The sequence below is a fragment of the Panthera onca genome, chromosome C2, assembly GCF_046562875.1.
Source record: "Panthera onca isolate mPanOnc1 chromosome C2, mPanOnc1 haplotype 2, whole genome shotgun sequence".
Lineage (NCBI taxonomy): Eukaryota > Metazoa > Chordata > Mammalia > Carnivora > Felidae > Panthera > Panthera onca.
Window position 1 is genome coordinate 376249 of NC_138347.1, and position 23714 is coordinate 399962.

The 23714-nt window shown below is 52.3% G+C and overlaps 1 protein-coding gene across 1 annotated transcript in view; it reads right to left on the reverse strand.

Annotated features, from left to right (window-relative positions):
• PCNT (pericentrin) overlaps window positions 1–23714 on the reverse strand; it is a 135533-nt gene that overhangs the window by 39838 nt on the left and 71981 nt on the right. The window contains exons 19-32 of the mRNA XM_060640680.3: window positions 23020–23171; window positions 20267–20427; window positions 19818–20050; window positions 17988–18150; window positions 17141–17353; window positions 11199–11428; window positions 10513–10623; window positions 10382–10399; window positions 9438–9644; window positions 7164–7322; window positions 6748–6900; window positions 5784–5876; window positions 3232–4056; window positions 1695–1886 (exon numbers count right to left, since the gene is read on the reverse strand). Of these exons, the coding sequence (XP_060496663.3) occupies window positions 1695–1886; window positions 3232–4056; window positions 5784–5876; window positions 6748–6900; window positions 7164–7322; window positions 9438–9644; window positions 10382–10399; window positions 10513–10623; window positions 11199–11428; window positions 17141–17353; window positions 17988–18150; window positions 19818–20050; window positions 20267–20427; window positions 23020–23171 (2910 nt within the window). The remainder of the gene's footprint in view (window positions 1–1694; window positions 1887–3231; window positions 4057–5783; window positions 5877–6747; window positions 6901–7163; window positions 7323–9437; window positions 9645–10381; window positions 10400–10512; window positions 10624–11198; window positions 11429–17140; window positions 17354–17987; window positions 18151–19817; window positions 20051–20266; window positions 20428–23019; window positions 23172–23714) is intronic.

Consider the following 23714-nt stretch of genomic DNA (forward strand, 5'->3'; position numbering starts at 1 on the left):
GGTTAAGATGTGGGGTGCCTGGCTGGTTGAGTCAGTGGAGTGTGTGACTGCTGAACGCAGGGTTGTGAGATCTAGCCCCATGCTGGGTGGAGAGATTACTTAAAAAAAAAAAAAAAAAAAGTCTTAAAAAAATGACTGTTATCTGTAACTCTTACATTATATGTATTTTACCACACACACACACACACACACACACACACACACACAGTCATAACCTATTTCTGGGGTAATTTACTGAGGACATAAGCATTTCTTTTTTGAGGAAAATAAGGTCTGGAAACTTCTACATGCAAACACTGAAAAATATAGAATTGTGGGGCACCTGACTGGCTCAGTCAGAAGAAAATGTGACTTTTTTTTTTTTTTAATGTTTATCTATTTTTGAAAGAGAGAGAGAGTGCACACACACGCAAGGGTGTAGGGGCAGAGACATAGAGGGAGGCACAAAATTTGAAGCAGGTTCCAGGCTCTGAGCTGATAGCACAGAGCCCGACGCAGGGACTGAACCCTCGAACCTCGAGATCATGACCTGAGCTGAAGCTGGATGCCTAACCGGTGGTGCTTAACCACCCAGTTGCCCCAGAAGAGAATGTGACTCTTGATGTCAAGATCATGAGTTCAAGTCCTACACTGGGTGTAGAGATTACTTGAATAAAAACCTAAAACAAAAAAAGAAAAATATAAAATAGTGATTTATGGAATGAATTTGGCATTTCCTTGTCCATGTGTAACTTCCAAGAATTTTGCAACCAGAGCATAATCATGGGGTTGACCTATCTCTTAAAAATTCAAACAAATGTTCTTATCAAAAGGGCATGGAGATATGTTTGCTACACAGAGTTAGAGAACAAGTCCTCTCCAAACAGAATGAAACTTCCTGTGGGGATTTGATGAACATATAAAACCAGATTTAGGCATCTTCGATCAAAACTGCAGGCACGGGTGTGTGGGCCTGGCCGGAAGTCCCTGGGCCTACACCTGCACGATTCAGAACCTGCAGACTTTACAACAGGGATGCGGTGTACCTGGCACGCCACAGGAGAGTTCCCGGAAAAGCAGAGCTGGAACATCCTGCCGAACTGTGCAACGTCTACACTGGCAGGCTCAAGAGCCAGGGTCTAAGCACGCTCTGCCACTGCCCTTAGGAAAACCTTTAAACCAGCCACTTTTGATTTTCGGAACACCTCGACCCTGTAACACTTGATGGGCCAATGTGCAGCCCCCAGCCCAGGAAAGAGAAGTCAGCTCTCGTGTTGTTTCTGCCCTGGTGACGAGAGTGCTCAAACTGCTGCGTTCCAGATTACTATGCTCTTCTCTGCCAGGAGCATAAAGTCAAAATATGCAGGGAAAACCCCTGAGGTTCAAAAAAATAAATGTGAGCTTTCAAAGTAACACTGGTGATAAAGGCCTTGAGCCACAGAGCAGCTGTCCTCACACAGAAAACCCTAGGGACAGACCTTAGAGTCCAGTTAAATCCTACTGCTATCACTAAGGGAGAAGTAACTGCTCATTTTTCATAGGCTAGACCATGGGAAATGTGCATTTCTAGAGAATACCTAAAAAAAAAAAAAAAAAAAACATGTAGGAAACTTCAAAACAGATGTGGACAGACCACTCCAAGAACACAATAGAGCTGCCATCCATGTAACATTGGTCTATGCCCGCTCAGCACCACGTGCTGTGTGCCCAGGTACCTTCATCCTTCCCGGCACTTTGCCACGGTCGTCCATGCTCAAGTGCATTTCACTCTTCACCAAGAGCAGCTCAGACTCCAGCTGCTTCTGGCAGGCCGCGAGCACAGACATCACGCGGTCTTGTCTGTGTGGACCTGGGTGGTCTGGCGTCACCGGGGCTTTGGCAGGCTGCAGATCACCGTTAACTGCACTCTGCAATAAGCAGAGAAAACAAGGGTGACGCTCGTGAAGGTAGAGCTAAAAGCACCAGGAAGAACGACGCACGCTGAGCACAGTCGTCGGGCTGCCTGGGACTTCCCGGAGCTCTGGAGCCTGCATGTTGGCCAGCAGGGCCCCGAGGGAAGGTCCACAGGTGGCATCAGCAAGTCCCCGTCTCCTAAATCACGAAGGACAGGAGACCAGAGGTGAGCACTGCACACACGGCCTGCTCCCTGCCACAGCAGGCCAGGACGTGCTCGCCGTGACACGGGCACCAGCCAGGAAACCCCACAACACATGGGCCACCGGGAGCTGCTCCACGCAAGCTGCAGATGGCAGGAGGCAGCAGGCAGAGAGTCTGGAGTTCTCAGGACCAGGCTGAAATGAACTTAAAAAGTTTTACACAGGAGAGGAGTGTTAAAAATTAGAGCAACTGAGGGGTGCCAGGGTGGCTCAGTCGGCTGAGCACCCGACTCGTGACATCACGGTTTGTGGGACTGAGCCCCGGGTCGGGGTCTGCACTGAGCATGGAGCCTGCTTGAGGACCTCTCTCTCTCCCTCTCTCTCTCTCTCTCTCTCTCCCCCTCCCTCTCTCTGTCTCTCTCCTGCTTGCACTCTCTCAAAATAAATAAACTTAACAACAACAACAACAAAGCAACTGAATAGAATCCACAGAGGAAAATCCAAGGAGCCTCTTAAAACAAAGCCATCTCTGCATCATTTAATGTTCCCTATCATAGGGCTTTGAAAACCTTCAATTACTCTCAAAGATATGAAGTTTAAAAGTATAAGAAATAGGGCAGCCCAAGGTTCCACTGTGTACACATGTTCTGACCTGAGGTTCTAGGGACTTTAAATGCACCCAGGAGCCACGAGCTTCAGATTCCTCTCTCTACAGCACCAGAAGCCACCCTGTGGGAACTCTATCCCCCACTGCCTGGCACACGAAGGACAGTCATTGACTTAAAGAGAAAGGAGGAGGAACAGTAGGTCCTCCTGGACAGAACATCCAACCATCCCTGGTCTAGCCACAGTGCTCTGTGGTCTGGGTCAGGGCCTCTTGCAGGCGCCAAGTGCTCCCTGGCTCCCCCATGTGTGCCCCGCTCCCCCCCACCCCAGCATGCCCCTGTACCCTCGTGTGTGCCCCTGCTCCCCCAACACACCCCTGTACCCTCGTGTGTGTGCCCCCACTCCCCCAACGCACCCCTGTACCACTGTGTGCCTGATCTCCCAAAGCTCCCTGGTACCACCGTGTGCCTGCTCCCCCGGCGCACCCCAGCCCCAGCTCCCTATGCACAGAGGCTGTCCCTTCTGCGGACCAGGAAGGAACAAGGCCCACCTGTGGGTCTCCGACACGGCTGTTAGGGGCTGTGCCCACGTCCTGCCCTGACGCTTTGTCATCAGAGGCCTCTTCGCCCCCAGGGCCTCGTCCCTGGGAGCTGCCCTCTGCACGAGGGTGCAGGTGGGCCCCTCGCGCCTGCTGCTTGTCCAGCTCCTTCTGGCACCTCAGGAACCGTTGGTTCAGCACCTGGAGCTGGCGGCTGAGGCGGACGCACTGCGCTCGGAGCCGCTGAAGCTCTGGGGGCTCATCCTCAGCGGTCAGGGGCTGCTGTTCCAGGGAACGGCGGAAGCGGGCGAAGGCGGACAGGATGGTCTCCAGCTCGGCGGAGTGGGCCAGTTTCTGCTGCTTCAGAGCATCGATTTCTAAATCCCTTTCTGCAATCTTCGCTTCCTTTGCTTTTAGGGCAGCTTCAAAGGCTCGGATCTGGGAGGCCATGCCCTGGACCTCAGCCTCCCTGAGGGCTGCGCTGTGCTCCAGCTCGGCCAGCTTCCGTGCGGCGGCCTCCTCAGCGGCCTGCAGGCGCCGCTGCAGGGCCTCCAGGGCCTGGCCGTGCCGGCGCTCCTGCTCCGAGAGCAGCCGGCCCGCGGGCCCCGTCGCCACCAGCGCCTCGGGGCTGGCCGCAGGGTCGCCGGGCAGCTCGCTGACCTGGGCCCCGAGTGGCGCAGGGCCGCCGAGGGAGAGCTCCCTCTGCAGCCTCTCGATGACTTCATGGAGCTGCTCCATCTCCTCTGCCTTGTCTTTCTGCAGTCGCTGCTGGTTCTCTCGCAGATTCTCGATGACGGACCTAAGCTCCTCGATCTCTGAGTTTCTGTCACAGGGAACCTGAGGAAGAAGCACGTTCAGAGGCGAATGAAACGTTCCACCTTCAGAACTTCCCTCCTTTAATCTGAGGTTCAGGAGCGACTTTGAGCTGTGGCACCAAATTAACAAATGACCTTTAATACCTGAAAACACCCGAAAGCTGCACTCCCACCGCATCAGGGTTACCAAAGTGCTTGGGAAGGGACACCCACGGTGGCCACTTTGCCTCTTGTTTGGACACTTCCTCTCACTCTGTGCCATCACCGCGACGGGCAGAGAGAGCTTCCCTGGCTGCCTCTCCGTGGCACCTCCACGCTAATGTCACCACCCTTAACGTGTATTTTTTTAATATTCAAGTAACATCGATCTGCTTGGTTTTACTGAAGGGAGATTTTAGGTTTTAGGCATGGTTCTAACACTAGAAGACAAACAAATGAAGAAAATCAGGCTTGAGGACTGGCAACACTGAAGAGCAGGACCGAGCCAGGTGCGCGCATGGGGCCGTCACTGCCGCCACGACTGCTCCGAGCCTAGCGCTGTGCCCCCCTGGACCTTGGAGAATGCTTCCACTCATGCTGGTTAATGTCACCCTCAAGGTTTTAAGGTAAGAAATGTTATTATTGCTACTTTGAAGATAAGACAATTGAAACGTAGGTGTTAACTATCTTGCCAGGTGGAAAATCAGATGGAGATCTTTGTCAATACAGCTCCAAACTCCATTCTAGTGACTGAGCCATTCGTGCTCCAGTTTACCACCTCCCGCCAACTTCTTATAGTCCAACGTTCACTTCCTGAAAACTGAGGGTTTCACAACAATTCTTGGTTTCACTAGTGCCATTTAATTCCTTTAAACTCAAACGCAAATCTGGCCAATACTGAAAACAAAAGAAAACGAGTTAATTTTTGGTTTTGGTTTAGAGAATATGAGCGATCCGTCACACACGCGTCCACCTGCTGAAACCTGCACCGTGAACTGTACGGCTGGCAGAGGTAGGCCCTGGTGAGGTGCGACCTCACCGCCGGCCTGCGTGCCCCCTGTGCTGGGCGCCATGCGGACTCTCGTCTCCCCTCGGACACCCGAAGGGAGTTTCAAGGGTGATTCTGACGGCACACGACGTGGGCTTATTCGCGCTAAACACCCAGACATGAAAAGGCAGGTGCTACAGACCAGCCACGATCACAACACAAACGGAAAGCCTGTGTGGCTCAGTCGGTTAAGCACCCGACTCTTGACTTTGGCTCAGGTCATGATCTCGTGGGTTTGAGCCCCATGACGGGCTCCATGCTGACAGTGTGCTGCCTGCCTGGGATTCTCTCCCTCTCTCTCTGACCCTTCCTTGCTTGCTCACTCTCTCAAAATAAGTAGACAAATGTAAAAAAATATATATATTATATACACATACATAAATATAAACCCAGCACATGCAGGTGGCTTTAAAGAGTCAAGCACTAAATCGGAGATGAGCCCTCTGGGACGCAGCACGGCTGGAGCAGGCAGGCCACAGAGGGGCACCCGGAGCCCAAAGAGGGAAGACCGCGTGGGCCACGAACTGAGAACAAGGGTGGACACTTGGGCCAAGAGCACGCACACCTGGTCTCCTGCAACGTGTGGAGTACTCCCCGTTCTGGGGGAAGTGGTCCCTTTCCAGGCGGGACACCGCAGAGCTGACAAGGCCTGGCGCCACCCACCCCCGGCACACTCGCCCCCGAGGGGTATGTTGGTTCTAGGGGTGCCGGGAAAGGCCTACCTCACTGAGCGCGCCCCTTCCCATCCCGGCCAGCTGAGCCTCGAGCTGCTCGCTCACACACATGATCTCCTTTTCTTTGTTCTGCAGAAATGCCTGTGGAAATAATCACAGCGACGCCAATAAATTGTGACTATGGGAAGCAGTCCCCTGACCTGGCAGACGTGCGGTACCCTAATAAACCCATGAGTGTAAATGCTAGCATTCAATCCAAAAGTGGTTTTCTGTATGTTTCCCACTGAAGGACGCCTGATGCCTGCGATTGGCCTCAAACCCTGTTGTCACCAGCATCATGTGACACTGCCTGTGAGGGTCACGCACCCAACAGCGACCGGGGGTGCCACAGGCAAGGGCTCTGTACGCAATACATCACAAGGCTGCTTCCTTTACACCCTGAGTCTCCTCAGAAGCATGATTACACTAAGGCATTAGAAGATTTGAAAACAGAATGTCTTCAAAGAAAGAAAGAAAGAAAGAAAGAAAGAAAGAAAGAAAGAAAGAAAAAAAAAATAAAATAAAAGTATTTTTCTTCGTCCTGCTCATAGGAAGGGGTAACAACTAAAAATCACCTCTCCGAGAACGGGGTGTCTATAATGACCCAAATAGGTAAATGGTGAACATTTACTTTCTCTTGACAGCTTCTACTGTCAGACAAGTGTGCCCCTGCCGCCGCTGAGCTCCAACAAGCATCCTCTACAAGACTGGCTCTCAAGACGCACACCAGACCCAGAGGCTGGTGCAGGAGGCACGGGGTCCAGGTGGCCCTGGGCTCTGCCCCCTGCACACCTTCTAGAGCCACCCCGGCTCAGACCTAGGAGCAGAAGGCAGGCATCTCCTGAAACCCCTGCGGCAGAGGACTACCCTCGGAGCCCACAGTGTCTGGGACCCGGGGCTGGTGGTCCCTGGGCAGGTGGTGGCACGGGCACAGACGTGGAGCCTGGTGTCTGGGCAGGCCTGCCCGGCTCACCTTCAAGCGAGCATTCTCCTCTTGCAGTTCTCGCAGGCTGACGGAGGCACGGCTGCTCTGTGTGTCCAGCTTCACGTTCAGGTGCGGCCCTTCATCGCGCTTGCTGACTAAGTCATCCTTAATCTTTCCTAACTGTTCTTTCAAGCCTAAAACCTTTCATTAAAATAAGAGAGAATATTAAAAAGTACCTAACACTCTAGTTCACTTAATAATTATGAAAGCTACAAATTAAAAGATTTAAGTACACGGCAAAAAAGAGCTACTGATATTTTATAGCCCACACCAAGCTGTTATATGCGGTAGACACAGACCCCTTCCTGCATCATTTGGGTGTCCTGCCCCTCCACACAGAAGGGCAGTGAAGGCCACCAGCAGCCCTGAGCAGAGGGGAGTCCCCCACGGCCCCCCACACTTGCCTCACTCTCCCGCTGCCGGAGCGCTGTCTGTACTGCCTCTAATTGGACTTCTGGGCTCTCAGGACAAGTGCCTGCAGGAGGTGTGGGGCAACTGCCCTCATCGAGTTTAGACTGCAGTGTGGACACCACTCCACACTGCTCCTGTAATGCCTCTTTATCCTGTTTAAGAATAAAAGAAGATTTACTTTAGGCAAGTACTTCAGGAACTGGGGGCCTCAAACCGTGATCTGAGTGCACGGTGTCCTCAGCTCTTCCTGGAGCTCACGTGCACACAACTGCACATACCTGTGCGCCCCTGCACGCACCAGACACACAATCTATAGACCGGCTGTGCTCCAGAGCACAGATCTGCTTGGTGAAGGATGTGACCCCAAACAGAGAGCCAATGTGTGTGCCAGCGAGGTCACTGCAATAAATTCATCCTTAGTAATTATTCAGGAAGACCCAAAAATGGTCTCTAGACTGTTGGCTATTCAGAAGAAAATTGCAAAGAACTTGCCAACAAACAGGGCGATGGCTCATCAGGGCACCGCACATCTGTAAGATGAACACTAATGTCTCATTAAAAATTTTCAAAGGGCATTTAATATGGACAAAAGAGTCACAATAAATTAAGTGGACAAAAAGTTACATCTTTGTGGAAGGGAAAAGGGGCATTTTTTATACCTATAGTATCTAATATGCTCAGTAAATGTTTGCTGAGGGAAGAGAGGAGGGATGAGGAAAGATGGAGGAGGGATGAGGAAAGATGGAGGAGGGATGAGGAAAGATAGAGGGGCAAGGGAGGGAAGCAGGAAGAGGGAGGGAGCAGGGACAGAGAGAAGAGAGATGGCAGGAGTGAAGGAAGAATGGAGAGGAGGGACGGATAGAGCAGGGATGGAGGGGAGAGGGAGCAGGGGGTATGGAGGAGAAAAGAGGGGAGGAAGGAGAGATGGACTGGGCAGGAGTAAAGGGTAGAGGGAGGAGGGAGGAGGAAGGAGGGATGGGTGGAACAGGAAGGAAGGGAGGAGGGAAGAGTGAGAGGGGGAAGAAGTACAGAGGGAAGAGATGAGAGGGAGGAAGAAGTACAGGGGGAAGAGGGAGGACGGAGGGAGGAGAGATAGGTGGAGCAGAGGGAGGAGGGAAGAGGTCAGAGGGAGGAGGGAGGGAAGAGAGACAGGTGCAGCAGGAGCAGAGGGGGGAGGGTGCAGGGACTGATGCAGCCGCCGTGAGCCGAGCTGTCCCCGGGCAGCACAGAAGAGGCCAGAGTAGGGGCAGGGCTCCCCTCTTGTGCTGGGCGCCCCTCCCGAGACAGTAACCGCCCAGGTCCTCGTCCTCGGGAAGACCCCTGACCTCAGTTAACTGTTGGCGTCTGCATTTTCGACAACCAAACACACCTGACAAAAACTCTCCTCTCCTTGAAGCTGGACTTGTCACAGGATCAAACCAACGACTGTAAAGTAAGGTTTCTCACCAATCCCCACTTTTCCAGTAAGCGTCTAACCTCTGGTGACATGAAATACATGAAAGTCACAAGCTCAACTCCTGCGACTAACAGCTGGAGAGGAGGGCCGGGTGGCTGGGTCGGACGCCTGGCAATCAGAGGGCGTCCGCCTCGACCTCAACTTCAGACACAAAGGACGATGTCTGTGCCACAGACGCACGCTCCCGATGGCAGTGCACCCAGAGAGGGCACGGACTCTCCTGACCCTCTCCCCGCGCCTTGCCCTCTGTGTCTCCTCATCTGGCTGTTCCTGAGTTGCACCCTTTCTCAACACACTGGTGATCTAGTGAGTGAACGGTTTCCCGGAGAGCGCTGAGCCACTCTAGCAAATTAACCGAACCCAAGGAGGGGCTCGCAGGAACCTCCATCTGTACAACGGGACTTGCCAACGGCCCCTGAGGGGGCAGTCTCGTGGGACTGAGCCCCTCTCCTGTGGGGGCTGACGCCACCTCCAGGTGGACGGTGTCTGAGTTACACGACCTCCCACCAGGGTCTGCCGAGAACTGGATGTTGGCTGTGCGGGCCACCCACCCCCCCGGCCCCAAACAACTGTCAAGAGACCAGAAGCAGTGAAGTGTAGGCAGCAGAGGGTTGGCTGGCAGCCAGTGAGACACGAGGGGACACCCCCTTGGAGGAAATGAGGCCGCAGTGGACTCCGGCACGGCCCGCTAGGGATCTGCCAACTCCCGGTCCTCCCGGCACGGTGCGGGCACAGCGGCACAGGTGGAAGGTGCCCCGCCGACAGCCCCGACCGAGACCCCACAGAGCCTCCACACGACAAGGGCCGCTACCTGCTGCAGCGCTTTCACGGTGTTTCTCTGCTTCTCCAGTTCTTCTCGCAGTTCAGTCGCTTCTCTTCGGCAGCTGGCATTTGTCTCCTGGAGACGTTTAATTTCCTGTTCCTGGATTAACACCTGTCTGTCTGCCAATTCTTTCTTTATAACCAGTTCATCAAACCCATCTGATTTCTCTCTCAACTTTTCTTGTAGCAATTCAACCTAAAACAAAGAAATTGCTTGAGAAATACAATAGTTAAAACAGCCATCTTCCAAATAAGAAAGCACACAACACGACTGAGGAAACACTGATCCCGACGAGTGGTCTACACGGAGACTACACCCAGGAGCCTAGTGAGACAGAAAATTGTAATGCGGGTGTTCTCTCAATAAAGACGTAGAAAAATATTAATATAACACAAGATTTGTTAGGAAAACAAAGTTAATCTTGTTAGTAGGGAAGGAAAAGCTATTCGGCAATACAAGGAAAGGACTCTGGGCACAGCAGCACCCTGGGCAGGGTCCAGAGAGCCAGGCCGAGTGAAGGAGGTCAGTCTCACACGGGCACAAACTGCTTGTCTGTTTGTGCAACTGCAGACACGACACAACTAACACAGAGGACGGGCTAGTGGGTGGGAGGGGACCCCACATCCGTGTCCTGGCTGTGCTCCCGGCTCGACCTCTGTGGGCATCACCCCAGGGAAGTGGGTGAAGGGTGCACGGGACGTCTGTCTTACTGCTTACAGCTGAAAATGAATCCACAATCATCTCAAAATATGTGTGATGCTTTAAAAGAAGAGGCAAATCAGCTGCAGCCATGCCAGGCAGAAGGAAGCAGGCAAGTCGGGCTCCAAGCAAAAGAAAGCAAGAGAAGCAAGCAAGCAACGAGCCCACGTGCCAGAGGGCCCCTGGCCTCCCCCGCCCCACGGGTCATGCGGTGGGAGGGCAACGTGCCGTACCTCCTCATCCAGCTGCTCCTGTGGTCGTCGTCAGGTACATGGAAAGCAGACAAGGAAACCGAAAGGTAAAACTTCAAAGCATCACAGAGGATGGCTACCCCACGGGTACAGCGTGTGACGGGCTGACTTACATCGCGGACGCATGGGCCCCGTGGCCGGGCCGCCTGTCGGAGCTGCTCCTCCAGCCTCTGGATCTCCCGCTGAAACTCCTCCCGCTCGTGTTCCCGCTCGACAGCCTGCTCCTGTCGAGAAAGGCGGTCTGCTGGGACAGCTCACAGACGCTGGCGGGACACAGCGCTTCCCCTGGCTGCACCCACCTCCTGCCGCCGAAGGGGAGGGGGCTGCACGAGGTCGGGGGAGGGGGCAGCCTGCTCAGACGCGGACTGCTGCGGCCAGCACTTCCCTTCCACACGCTTGTCACTACCCAAGGAATGGGCTCCGAGTCACGGGCACTTTGTGAAACATAGCGAAATGCAGAGGGACGGCCCTGCAGGTGCAAGGCGGGGAGGCCTGTGAACGTGGACGGGAGGAACGTCACAGAAAGCAAACGGCTTGGGCCCAACTGGGGGAGCTACAGGCGCCTCTCGGGTGCTGGGCACGCAGGGCCTGCAGCCTGGGCTGATGGAGGCCCCCAGGCCATGCCCATGAGGGGGCCCCTCAGTCGCACATCACAAACGTCGACAACCCCCGAGATGAGCACCAAGCAGCGACGGGACCACAACAATCTGGCCGCACGTGAACCCAACGTTGTGTCGTGGGACCTCACGCTATGAGGATGACTCCGGGGCCACAGAGACAACCTATCCCAGGTGCTTACGTCCATGAACTGGCGCTGGCTCCGCAGATGCTTGTCCAGAGCCGCCATCTGCTGCCTCAGCGCCGAGAGCTCCTCAGCCTGCTTGGCACACGCTTCATGCCGAGAGAGCTGTTCCTCCAGCTCGGCCTCGAACACCTTCATCTGCGAGAGCAGAACTGCGCGGTCTTTCTCAGACTGCTTCCTGGCCTCCAGCTGCTCCTGGGTTAGACACTCCACCTCCCTACGAAGAGCTGCGAGTGCAGAGAAAACAGGGACACAAGCTCCATAGCTCGGGGCGGGTACGTGGGCCAGAGCGGTAACAAAATGTGCTCGGCAGCGTCCCCACACAGCAGGGACATCCCAGGAGAGAGCCCACCCCACGTCCAGCCTTCCCGGCAGCCCCAGACCAGAGCCTGGCCAGGGGCCGGGGGCACAGCGTCCCCTGAGGCTCCCAGACCCCACCCCATGGAAACAGGGGGACACAGCCACGGCCGGGGAGGGGACACGCACTCTGCGAGCCAGTGTGAGCCCGTATTTAGCCAGATACCTAGAGAAAATAAAGTCAAGTACTTCTGCAAAAACAAACCAAAAAAACTGCCTTTTAAATTAAGATTGGCTAGGGCGCCTGGGTGGCTCAGTCGGTTAAGTGGCCGACTTCGGCTCAGGTCATGATCTCGCGGTCCGTGAGTTCGAGCCCCGCGTCGGGCTCTGTGCCGACGGCTCCGAGCCTGGAACCTGCTTCAGATTCTGTGTCTCCCTCTCTCTCTGCCCCTCCCCTGTTCATGCTCTGTCTCTCTCTGTCTCAAAAATAAATAAATGCTAAAAAATTTTTTTAAATTAAGATTGGCTAAAATAAAACATTTTGAAGACTGAAAGAATATATCTTGGTATTCCCAAAAGACGTATCAGCTAATTTTCCAGGAATTATTCCTTTATGTATACTCTCCGATATGGAAAAATAAAATGTAACTTAAAACCTCCATCAGAGGGAACACACGCCCAGATGTTCACTGTAAACATGCTCAGTATGCGTGCAGGGCCGGGCCATGTCTCAGAGGGACAGGGTCCAGCCATCAGGAAATCAAAGCCAATCTAAAATCAACTGGATGATAAGGCCACAGTCCAAGTAGAAACTGGAAATTAGTAAGCACCTATAAAAAAAGGAGGCTCGCCTCTGACGAATCCTGAAGTGTTCAAACCATCTCTAAACTGAATTTTAATTTCAATAGTTTTCACTTACATTTTGATGCTTTCAAAACTCATGTTGTTTTATAAAAATTTGTCAATCTTTTATGGCAAACTACCATCACCACTTCATGCGAATGACTCAGCAATTATGATAAATTCGCCTTAAACATGCAGTTAGAACACTGACATCTGCACCCCTGGGGTCAGTGCTGCCCGGTCATGCACCCAGACAGCACCACCCTCAGAGCCACGTGCCGCAGAAAGGGCGGCCCAGCACACGTGGCCTCCGTGCAAGTGGCACCGCAAGGAAGGTGTCCTGTGGTCGTTCGGGCCACGCTGAGGGCCACCTACAAAGTCGGGCCAGCACAGAAGCTCCACTCAGGTCCCCGAGCCCCTCCATGGACACCCACCGGGGCCTCCAGGGCCACCACCCCCCCGGCCCCGCCCAAGCAGCACACGCCGAAGCAGAAATGCTCGCCCATTTTCATGTTATCAATACTAAAGATTAAAGTTGGCTTTTTGTTGTTGTTAACAGTTTGCCACAAAAGCTTTGAAGTAGTTTTCTTCTTTGGTAAAAAATTGGGGAAATCTGGTGCAGACACAATGCATATCACACGGCAGCCACTTGTTTGTTTTTACAAACCTGAGTCCTCATGTGCTATGGTAACAGGAATGCCTATGAATGAAAACACACAGCGTTTTCAGAGTGGAAACACGAAGTCAGACAACAGGGTTCCAGGGAGTGTCTGCGTTCCTGGACAGTCTCTGACACTTGTGCTTTTCTGTAGCACCGTGACGATTGTCTCAACGTCTGTGACCCCCCCTCCCCAATATCCATGTGCTGAGCCTCACGAATGGGATCTGAGCCTCTCTAAGAGAGACCCCAGAGAGCGGCCCGCTCCTCCCAAAAGTGAGGACACAGTGCAGAGGCTGGTGTTCATCAGAAGGCGGCGTGCCGGCGCCTTCATCGGGGACCCCACCCCCCAGGGCTGTGGGCGGCCAGTGCCTGTTGTCTGCAGCCCGTCCACGCCTCCTGTGACAGCAGCCCAGGCAGACCGGTGCCCTGGAGCTGCAGCGCGTCCTGGTTGCCCAACAACTTGACACCGACTTCTATTTGCTTATTTATTAATGTTTATTCACTTATCTTGAGAGAGAAAGACAACGCGCGCATGAGTGTGAGTCAGGTCGGGGAGGGGTGGAGAGATACGGAGAGAAATGCCAAGCAGGCTCCACACGGTCAGCGCAGAGCCCAATGTATGGCTCAGTCTTCCCAACCATGAGATCATGACCTGCGCTGAAATCAAGAGTCAGATGCTTAACCCACTGAGCCAGCCAGGCACCCTGGCGCCGACTTTTAAAGGAGACAAAAAAGCCCCCGTGGGACAGATGGCATCGCCCTGAAAGCAGCCACGAGACACCCCTCACACCCACAAGACACCACGCCAAGAGGCGAGGCAGAGCTGAATTTCGCCACATGGCGCCAGGACCTCCAAGAACTCTTGGAAAGTTGGTCAACATTCACGAGGACCCAAAGCAGAATCAGGACCAAGTGGCCACACCCTGGGCCACACCTGGGGGAGCCCACAGTCAGAGAAGGTCAGGAGGTGTGCGTTGTGCTGGTGGGCAGCATTTCACACAACTTACACATGCGCGAGTCCCCACACAGAAGCACAGAATCCTGCAGCTGGGTGAATGGAAGGACCAGAGGTCACCGTAAGACATGCGAGTGGGGGCGGGGCTGACGATGTAAGATGACCCCAGCTGCACAGGAAGTACAACCCTTCACTGGTGACAAAGGGAAGGAGCAGAGACTGGCCCCACTCTTCTGCCAATGAGCACCGGGGCTCTGGAAGCTGTGGCCGCACACAGTAGGCCAGGCCTGTCCGAGGGGGTGACCAGAGACACAGAGGTGCCGGAAGACGTGTGGGAAGGGCCAGGCCCAGGCGTGGCAGAGCGTCTGGGGATGGACCTCACGGAGGCAGGGCCACTCAGGCCTCAGGCAGCGAGGACAAGGCTGTCCCCCAGCACAGGGCTACATGGTCACTCAGCTGGTCCCACTTGTCTGTGTCTCCCACAGGCCCCGGCCCTGAAGTCCCAACACCCTAGAGCGTACCACCATGCTCACGGTGGTAAGCTCAATCTTGATGGATGGGGCACGGGCCTAGCCGCCCCACATACACGCAGGCCGGGGCAGTAACACCTGAGAACGGGTGGAAGGGGCCCTGCACTAGGAAGGTCTGTCCCACTGGGAAGCGCAGCCCATGAGAAGTTCCAAGACAGAAGAAAATGTGTTTAAAAAAATAATAACTGACAAGTCCTCAGACCCACACTCATGCTCACACATGCTCACAGGTAGACACCCACACTCACATGCTTGCTCACACACCTGCCCACTTGCACACATCCTCCCACATGTGAATGGAGCCTTGCCTGAGAACAGCACAGCCAGGCGCAAGGACAGAACCAGGAGAGAACAGGACAGGTCAGTGTTAGGGGACACAGGACACCGGCCTGAATGAGGAAGGAGCAAACACAGAAGAAGTGGATGCACAGCTTCACAACCAGCAGAGGTAGGCCCCTTCCACCCAGAGAGACATGGGAAGTGTGGTGACAAGCACCAGAGGAGCAGAGGTGGACCCCGCGGCTGTGGGCACAGTGCACACAAGACACCCCAGATTAGCTCTGCAGAAGTCATTAGTAGGAGATCCACAAGACACAATTAAAGGTGTAAAGAGATTGAAAATAAAGGGTGAAAATGACATATAAGAGATAAAACAAAGCCAGACTAAAGTTTCGATATCAAAAATTTACATCAAAAGTCAGAAAAGGGACAGGTACATATAAGCAGATTGATGTCACCAATAGCAAGTCAAGCAAGAAGATGAGGTCTGGAATGATTACACACAGACCTTCTGAAACATCCCATGTGGGTGGAAGCCAAGGCCACTCACAACTCGCTCTGCCCAAAGAAGCCACAGGCCCGCCAGACCCACACCTCAGCAGCACGTGAGCCTTGGCAGACACGAGCCAAGCACCTGCCCAGGAGGGCGCACAGGACAAAGAAGAAGTAAGACAAGGCCCAAAACCAATTAAGTGGAAGACAAAGAAAGTGGCAATGATTAGTAATCCCAAAAGCTGATTGTTTATTTATTTATTTATTTATTTATTTTTAACGTTTATTTATTTTTGAGACAGAGAGAGACAGAGCATGAACGGGGGAGGGTCACAGAGAGAGGGAGACACAGAATCTGAAACAGGCTCCAGGCTCTGAGCTGTCGGCACAGAGCCCGACGCGGGGCTCGAACTCACGGACCGTGAGATCGTGACCTGAGCCGAAGTCGGACGCTTAACCGACCAAGCCACCCAGGCGCCCCAAAGCTGATTGTTTATTAATGAAGGAAATCAAAAAGAGTTAAAAATTGGGGAAAAGACCCGATATTTAGGGGCGCCTGGATGGCTCAGTTGGTTAAGCACCCAACTCGTGATCTCAGCTCAGGTCTTGATCTCACGGTCGTGAGTTCAAGCCCCATGCTGGGCTGCATACTGGGCATGAAGTCTACTTAAAAAAAAAAAAAAAAGAAAAAAACAAAAGACCTGATGGTTATAGCAGCACTATCGACAACAGCTACACTATAGAAAGAGCCCAAATGTCCATCAACAGATGAATGGATACAGAAGATGTGGTGTGTATATATGATGGAATATTACTTGGCAATCAAAAAGAATGAAATCTCGCCATTTGCACCCACGTGGATAGAAGTAGAGTGCGTTATGCTAAGCGAAATACGTCTGTCAGAGAAAGACAAATACCATATGATTTCACTCATATGAGGAATATAAGAAACAAAACAGATGAACATAGGGGAATGGAGGGAAAAAGAGAAGAAAGGGCAACAAACCCCAAGAGACTCTCAACAACAGAGAACAAACTGAGGCTTGATGGAGGCAGGTGGGTGGGTGAGAGGTGGGCCAGGGGGGCACTTGCTGGGATGAGCACTGGGTGTCATACGTATAAGTGATGAATCACTGAATTCTACTCCTGAGACCTATTTTACCATTTATGTTAACTAGAGCTTAAATAAAAATTTGAAACAAACAAAAATTGGGGAAGAGTAAAGAGTTTCCTGAATTGGTCAAGGCTGTACCACAAAGCAGACTTGTGCGCCCATAAGCTGTCTGAAAGCCACAAACCCAGAGATGGGCCAGTGGCACAGGAGGCACAGGGACACTGGGAGTGCCTGGTGGGCGAGGGTGTGAGACACATGGTTCTGGGGAAGGCTGAACCCACACGGAGCTGATTCTTACACGTCTGCTCCTGAGGACACCGCCGCCTATGGACTCAATGACCTGGACGCCTTCCATTTTGACTGTTCACGTGTTAAATATTTAAAACATAAAACCTCTAATAATCTGAAATCACAATGAACTTTTGTTAAAACTACGTTTTCCTATTTAAGATTAACGTTAGGCACTTTTTTTAAAGTCTTAAGTAAAAATTTTGAGTGGCCCGTGATTTCCCACTGCCATGGCTATTTACCTCAAACAGGCTGGTGACATTTCAGTGGCCTCCTGTTTGCCAGACGCAATTCTGGCCTCACACTGCTGTAAGAACTCGAGGGGCCACCTCTCTAACGGAGCAGCGACACGGAGGATGCTGCACCAGCCACCCTGATCAGGGCCCCTGCCTTCTTTCCAAGGCCCTTGGTGAGTGAGAGCGGCCCCTGCTCCCACCCTCCGCAGCTCCCATCTCCGGCCGCGGAACCAGCATTTCTTACCATCTTCTCTCTCTCCTGCTTCTGCGGCCAAGGCCTCCTTTTGGGTCCACAGGACGGAGTTCTCCTCCCTCAGCTCTGCCTGCTGCTGGGTCGCCCGCTCCAGCTGCCGTCTCAGGCTCTCCAGCTCAACGGCGAGGCCCTGCTCGGCTGTCTCCTTCTGGCCCAGCGCCTCTTGCAAGCTGGCCTGCTCCACCTTGAACCCTTCGATGAGACCTGAGGAGACGGGGAGAGACCCGTTGCCAAGGGCTTGCTGGAGAAGCAAAAGGAGCAGACGGGCCGGACATGGGCATCCCAGCCCCAGCGAGATGTCAGCCGTGGGATATGAGAGCGGAGTGGTCACGCCCGGGGTCCTGTTCCCAGATGGATGGCACCAGGCCAGCGCACCCAGCACGTGCAGGAGTCACCGGACAAGGTGACAGCCCGAGAGCAGCCATGTACAAGACACCCCCACCACACGCCCGCGCACACCCCTCATGCCGCGTGTCTAGCACGTAAGCACCAGACACCATAAACATGGGGGTCACAAATGTCACCTCTTGGGGCAGGACCGACGTTCCCTTCTCGCCACGTAAGGCAGCGCTCCGAGGCCGTGAGCCTGGGATGCGGCAGAGGTTAAGTGCGGAGAGAAGAGCCACCCCGCCTGGGCCCTACCCGCTGCCACAGCCCTGGCTCCCGCGAAGAGCCTGCACGCGCAACGGCTTTTGTGAGCAAAGTCCCCGAGGCCTCACGCCATCTGTCTTATTTTAGTTTTACGTTTTGCTTTGAACGCTTCCGTTAATGCTTCCCCGTCCCACGTGCCTCTGGCCGGCGCGCCCCTGCAGACCCTCCCCCCGCAGCTGGCGCTCACCCCGCGCCTGGTGCAGCTCCAGCGTCAGCCGCGTCCGGGCCGCGTTCTCCTCGTCCAGGCGCTCCAGTAACTCCTGGTGCTTCCTAACGACCTGCGCCGTTTCCTCGTTCTTACAGCTAAATTCTTTCTCAAAACGAGAATGAATCCGACGTGCTTCCTCCAGCTGTTAGAACACATTTGAAAACCAGAATTGCACTTCGATATAAAGCTAACGTCAACAGAATTCCACTTGTGTAGAAGTAGAATACAGATATTCCGGAAGAAACCATTCTGACGTTCAATATTAAGTCAATTATTAAATAAACCTACTCATTCAACAATTTTCAATAAAGTAAAATTCCAGGGGAGCCTGGGTGGCTCAGTGGGTTAAGCATCTGCCTCTTGAACCCAGCTCAGGTCATGATCTCACAGGTTGGTGGGATTGAGCCCCACGTCACGCTCTGCACGGATAGTACAGAGCCTGCAGGATTCTCTCTCTCCCTCTCTCTCTACCCCTCCCCTCCTCTCTCTCTCTCAAAATAAACTTAAAAAAAAAAAAAGAAGGAAAAATTCTGCACAGACACATACAATACTACATAGAAAATTCACATGTTCGTGAACTACTGCTACCACATGTCTGTACAATAAAGCTAAGGAGAATGTATATGCAAAGATCACAAAACTGTCCGTCGAGAGCCTAGAACCTGGGCAGGAACGACCACTTGGTGCTCCACAGGTGGAGGAAGAGATGGGGAGGCCTGGGGTGGGCGGGCTGGGAGGAAGTTCTCCTTGGGCTGGTCACCACAGTGGGAAGATCTGACACGTCTTCACCACCTGCAGACCCATCCTCCCTCCCTGACATCCCTCTGGGCCTCCCTGGATGCCGCCCACTCATGACTCAGCCCTGGATCCCCATCTCCCCTTCCTCCCCTGGCAGACATGCATGCCCTCCTGTGCCCTCTGAGGCTCCCAGGCCAGCTCCAGCCTGGAGGGCCCACACTAACCTCTGGATCCAAATACCTGTGCCCAGCTGTGCCAGCAGACACCTGGCCACCTAGCCTGGGCCTCCCTCATATTCACTGCACCCCCAGACCAGCCTCTGAGGGAATCTACTGGTTTTCCCTTGAAAACAGCCCTAAGCTGCCTCTTCTCACACTCTCACCAAGTAGGGAAAACTTGCTTAAGTATTTCTGGGATGTGAATGGCAATGTCTTGGCTAAAAATGTTTAGTTTCTAATTGGGCTGAATGGGGGGAAAATTGCTATACTGCTTCTCACGCATTCATATTTAATGTCTTTCCTAATTGTCTAAAATGCTCTAAAAGATTCACACAAACAATTCCCTTTTCTAGTGACGATCCCAAAACTAAAACGGTGCAGGAGGTAAAAGCAGAGTGGAAGCGAGAGGCCCAACCGCACGATCTACCAGACGCTCAGCTCTTCTCTGTGCACGGCGATCCCACAACCTCAGAAATTCTGGTTCAGAAAAGACTCCCACTTAGTAAAGACACAGAGTACGGTTGGTACTGACAGAAGATCAAAAAGACAAGTGGGGAAGGTGGGTCGCACCCAGAATGGAGTTGCTGTCCCCCAACGCCCAGAGGAGGAGTGAACACGAGAAGCCGGATCCACCGGGAAGAGTGATAACGTTCCTTCTAGCCCTGCGTGTACGGTGCCCGGCAGAGCACCTGGGGGCTGCAGGACCCTCCTCCATCAACTGCAGATCATCAAACCATTCCATCCACCCACTTGTCCGACCCGTTGTCCCTCTCAAAAAACAAGGAACACTAACAGGAGTTAAATCAGAGTCACAGACCTGTTTAGACGGATGATGCACAGAGCCACGTCTCACCTGCCTGCTGGAGTCCAGAGCCAGCTCCAGGAGGCCGTCCACTGCCAGGCCCAGGCTCCGGTAAATCCTCCTAACTGGCTGCTCACACTCCAGTGAATTTTCTGGGCTCATGAAAAAGCTTTCACAGATGTGACTGCTGATTTCAGCCTCTGAAGACACCTCTGCACATTCAGGCAGAGTTCTGTCCAGCTCCAGCAGGGCTGCTTCAGGCCACGTCTCCTCGAGCACCGGTACTGCGAAGTGAGGAAACGCAGGGACCTGCATACACCACGTGGCTAGCGAGCCCGCACGACCAGCACTGCGGAAGGGCGAGCACACCCGGGTCCCAGAGACAATACCCATCTTGGGCGTAGGCAGCTCATCCAGCCCCCAACCCGGCGGGGAGGAGGAGGATGGTGCTGTGCACCCCGGCCCGGGGTCCGCGGGCACAGGGCCGTCCTAGCGCTCACCTGCAGATGGGGCCTGGCCACTGGGCCGCACTTCACGCGGGCTCTCGTCCTCCAGACACAGCCCCACGCGCTCACTGATCCGGCTCTTCAGGGTGATGGCGGCCTTCAGCGTCTCTCCGAACAACCCGAGCAGCCTCCGCAGAGTGTCTCGGAGAGCTCTCCTGAACGAAGCACATAGTAGGCCATGACCCTGATCCTGACTGACTCAGACAAGAGGGACACAGCCCAGGAGGCAGCAGAAAAAGGTACCGTGCACTTGGGTACTGCATTTTACCAGCCTAGCGGGACAAAGAAAGGTTTCGGCTTAAACTGTGCTGGCCTTCAGTCCAACTCCCTCTTGGAACCGGACCGTTCCTATGCGAACTGTGTCCGCTGGAAACGTGTAGGCACTGGGTCCCACTCCCGTTTGGGATCAGACTGTTTGCAATGGAACTGTGCTGGCCTTGGGTCTGATTCCTTCTGGAGTGGGCTGTTCCTGTTGAAACTGTGCTGTTGAGGAATTGGTCTCTTTGCTCTAGAGAAAACCCTCTAAGACTAGAGATCCCAGCCATCAAAATGCTTCAGGGGTACCCTCCCTACCAGGACTCTAGCTGGTTTTATGCTAAAAAAACGATGGTCCCTCCACATGTGCATTTATAACTAAGTGAACTGACTTAACCAGAAGTAATTTAGAACTTCGATGGCCATTACGAGGAAGTTTTGATATCCCTAAGCTTGTTTTCCTCAAAACTGAATTAGAAAGTCATGGCTCCCTAACAAAAGGGAAAAAAAACAAAAAACAAAACAAAAAAAAAAAAACAAAAAAAGTGAATGGGATGCCTATTTTAAAAGGTATATCAAGGCTTCCAGATGTTTTCAGGATTCTAAGTTTGCCTCTTTGCAAAATATTACTTCTAAAATGATGCAAACAATTGAAAAAAGTAAGAATGGCTTCTGAGGCCTCTTTACCTGCCCCTCCCCCGCCCCCAATCTCTGCAGACATGTGGCGGCCACCTAGTGCTGAGACCCTGCTCCCAGTGCCGTTTTCCTCTGTTGTCTCTCAAACTTCCCTTTTCCTCTGAACCTCTTTCCACTCTCTCCTCTCCTGAACCTATTAAAAGCTGCCTCTCTCAAGTTAAGTCTTCTGAGAATCTAAACAAACCTCAGGCTTCTTACGTTCTCTGGTCTAAGGCCAAACTGTGAGCCATGGTTAAGGAGTTCCCTAAAGGAACCAAGGATGCCCCCCAGGTTTATTTAGCATAGTTATTTGCATAGTTATTCAAACTTACCAACATGGTTTCTCACATTTACATCAATTTGTCCACGTGCCTATTGGTGAGGGCCAGGCCAAATGCTGGATGAAACTAGCCCAAAGGAAAGGAAATCTAGAAGGGGATCCTGAAGGGGATCCTGAAGGGGATGTAAAGAATCAAGCCCTTAAACTTCTGTCAGAATGCTAGAAAATTCACTGGAAATCACTGAGCAATTACAATAGCTTTTTCTAAGCCTACTGATTGGAACAAAATTGAGGCTTGCACACAAAAGCCTGACGAACCTGTTCATCACTACTACAATGGACTCCAAATTGTCATTTGAGACTATTCTGCTGGTTTTTCTTTATGTTGAATCCACCTGGGTAGTATTTAACTCTATATGTTTTTTTCTAGCAGGGTGAACTGGGATCTATCTCTTTTAGTTAAAAAGACCAGGATGGAATGGGAAACTGCCCAGATTTAGTTACTATGGCAAACCAGCTACTCATATCCTACATGAATCACCTAAAAGACTGCTGAAATCCTCAACTTTCAAATCTTGCAAGTGATGGCCCCTAAACGAAACCAAAAACCATCTACTTTCTGCTATTGCAAAGAGCCAGGACATTGGGGGAAAAAGAAGAAAACTATGACGAATTTCAGCACTCTAGTCACCTCCAGCCCCGTAGCCAGCCTTTCCTGACATAGGACAGGACAACCAAGAAAGGTCCTTCCCGGCGCTGAGGGACAAAACCACTAAACGTGAAAAACCTGACTCTTGATCAGCAATGCATTCAAGGAAAGATCTTGATCAAAAGGGGTTAAGTGTGAAAATTAATAGAAAAACTCGTTTAGAGTGGAGTCAGGGGGCCAGCAGGGGGAACTCTGGTGCCCTATCAACTGCAGACCTATCAGGAAGAGGGACATCTTGCCAGGATACTACTTCACTATCCCAGCTGGAGGAAGGAAGGTTTCTTCTTGTCCAGGCAACAGCCCAGCCAATGAGAAAGTCCCAGTTCTGCCAATGAGAGATTGCCACAGCTCAGCCAATGGGAGACCGTCACAGCTCAGTCAATGGGAGAGACAGTCACAGCCCCGCCAATGAGAAGCCACTAAACTTCCCGGCTCCCAGTTTACTCCAATGGACTTTCTGTTGAGGAAAGCCCCAATCCCCTTTCCTCTATAAGAGCCTCCTCTGCTCCATTCTCCAGACTTGCCTGTGGTGTTGCCCTAGCTAGGTCGCACTGGCTTACTGGCTCCAATTCTCTGTTATTCCGGAATAAACCTATTTTTGCTGGTAAGATATTTGGCAATTAAATTCTAAGGTTAATGCCTCATTATAACATCAAATTTTATAATCTGGCAAAAATGTGAAGATTTGGCAAAGTGAGATGGTGGGTATACAGGTGTCTGTTATGTTACTCAGTACTTTTCTGGAGAAGAATAATGTGGCACAGGGTCCCATCCCACTAGTGGAGAAGGCACTGGGGAAGCAGCAACAGAGAGGAGCAAGTGACTGACCTTTCACGGTCAGACAGGTCAATGTCAGACTTCAGCATCGAGATGAGATTCGTGCCTTCCTGGTTTTCCCTTTCATGCCTTTGCTGTAGCTTCTCCAGTTCCGAATGGCACTCTTCTACCTCATGTCTTAAGGATAAAATTTGGTCTTCCAGCTGTTCAGGAAAAATTGTTAAAGCTTTATTTACAACAATTTAGGGGCACTTGGCTTGCTCAGTTGGTAGAGCATGCAACTCTTGATGTCAGGGTCATGAGTTCGAGCCCTACACTGGGTGCGGAGCCTACTTAAATTTTTTTTTTAAGTAATTAAAAAAATAATAAAACAATTTAGTTAAGAATAAATTTCTGTAAGAAACATTCATCATCCCTGTTAACAAAAATATGGCAAAATATGATGGCGATTAAAGTTGAAAATTACTAATATGACGGCCCCTCCCCCCCAATATTCATTGCCTACAAAAACAGAATACATGAACATCCTAGGCTGCCCCAGACACAAGAGGGAAGGGGCAAATTCACCAGAGGTTATTCTCACGAGGAGGCCAGGAGGCTTAGAGAGTCAAGCAGTCTGGTCATAGAGGGGTCACATTATATACACCATCCCAAGTTTTCATTTAAAATGCACGAGGGGCGCCTGGGTGGCTCAGTCAGTTAAGCGTCTGACTTTGGCTCAGGTCATGATCTCACAGTTGGTGAAA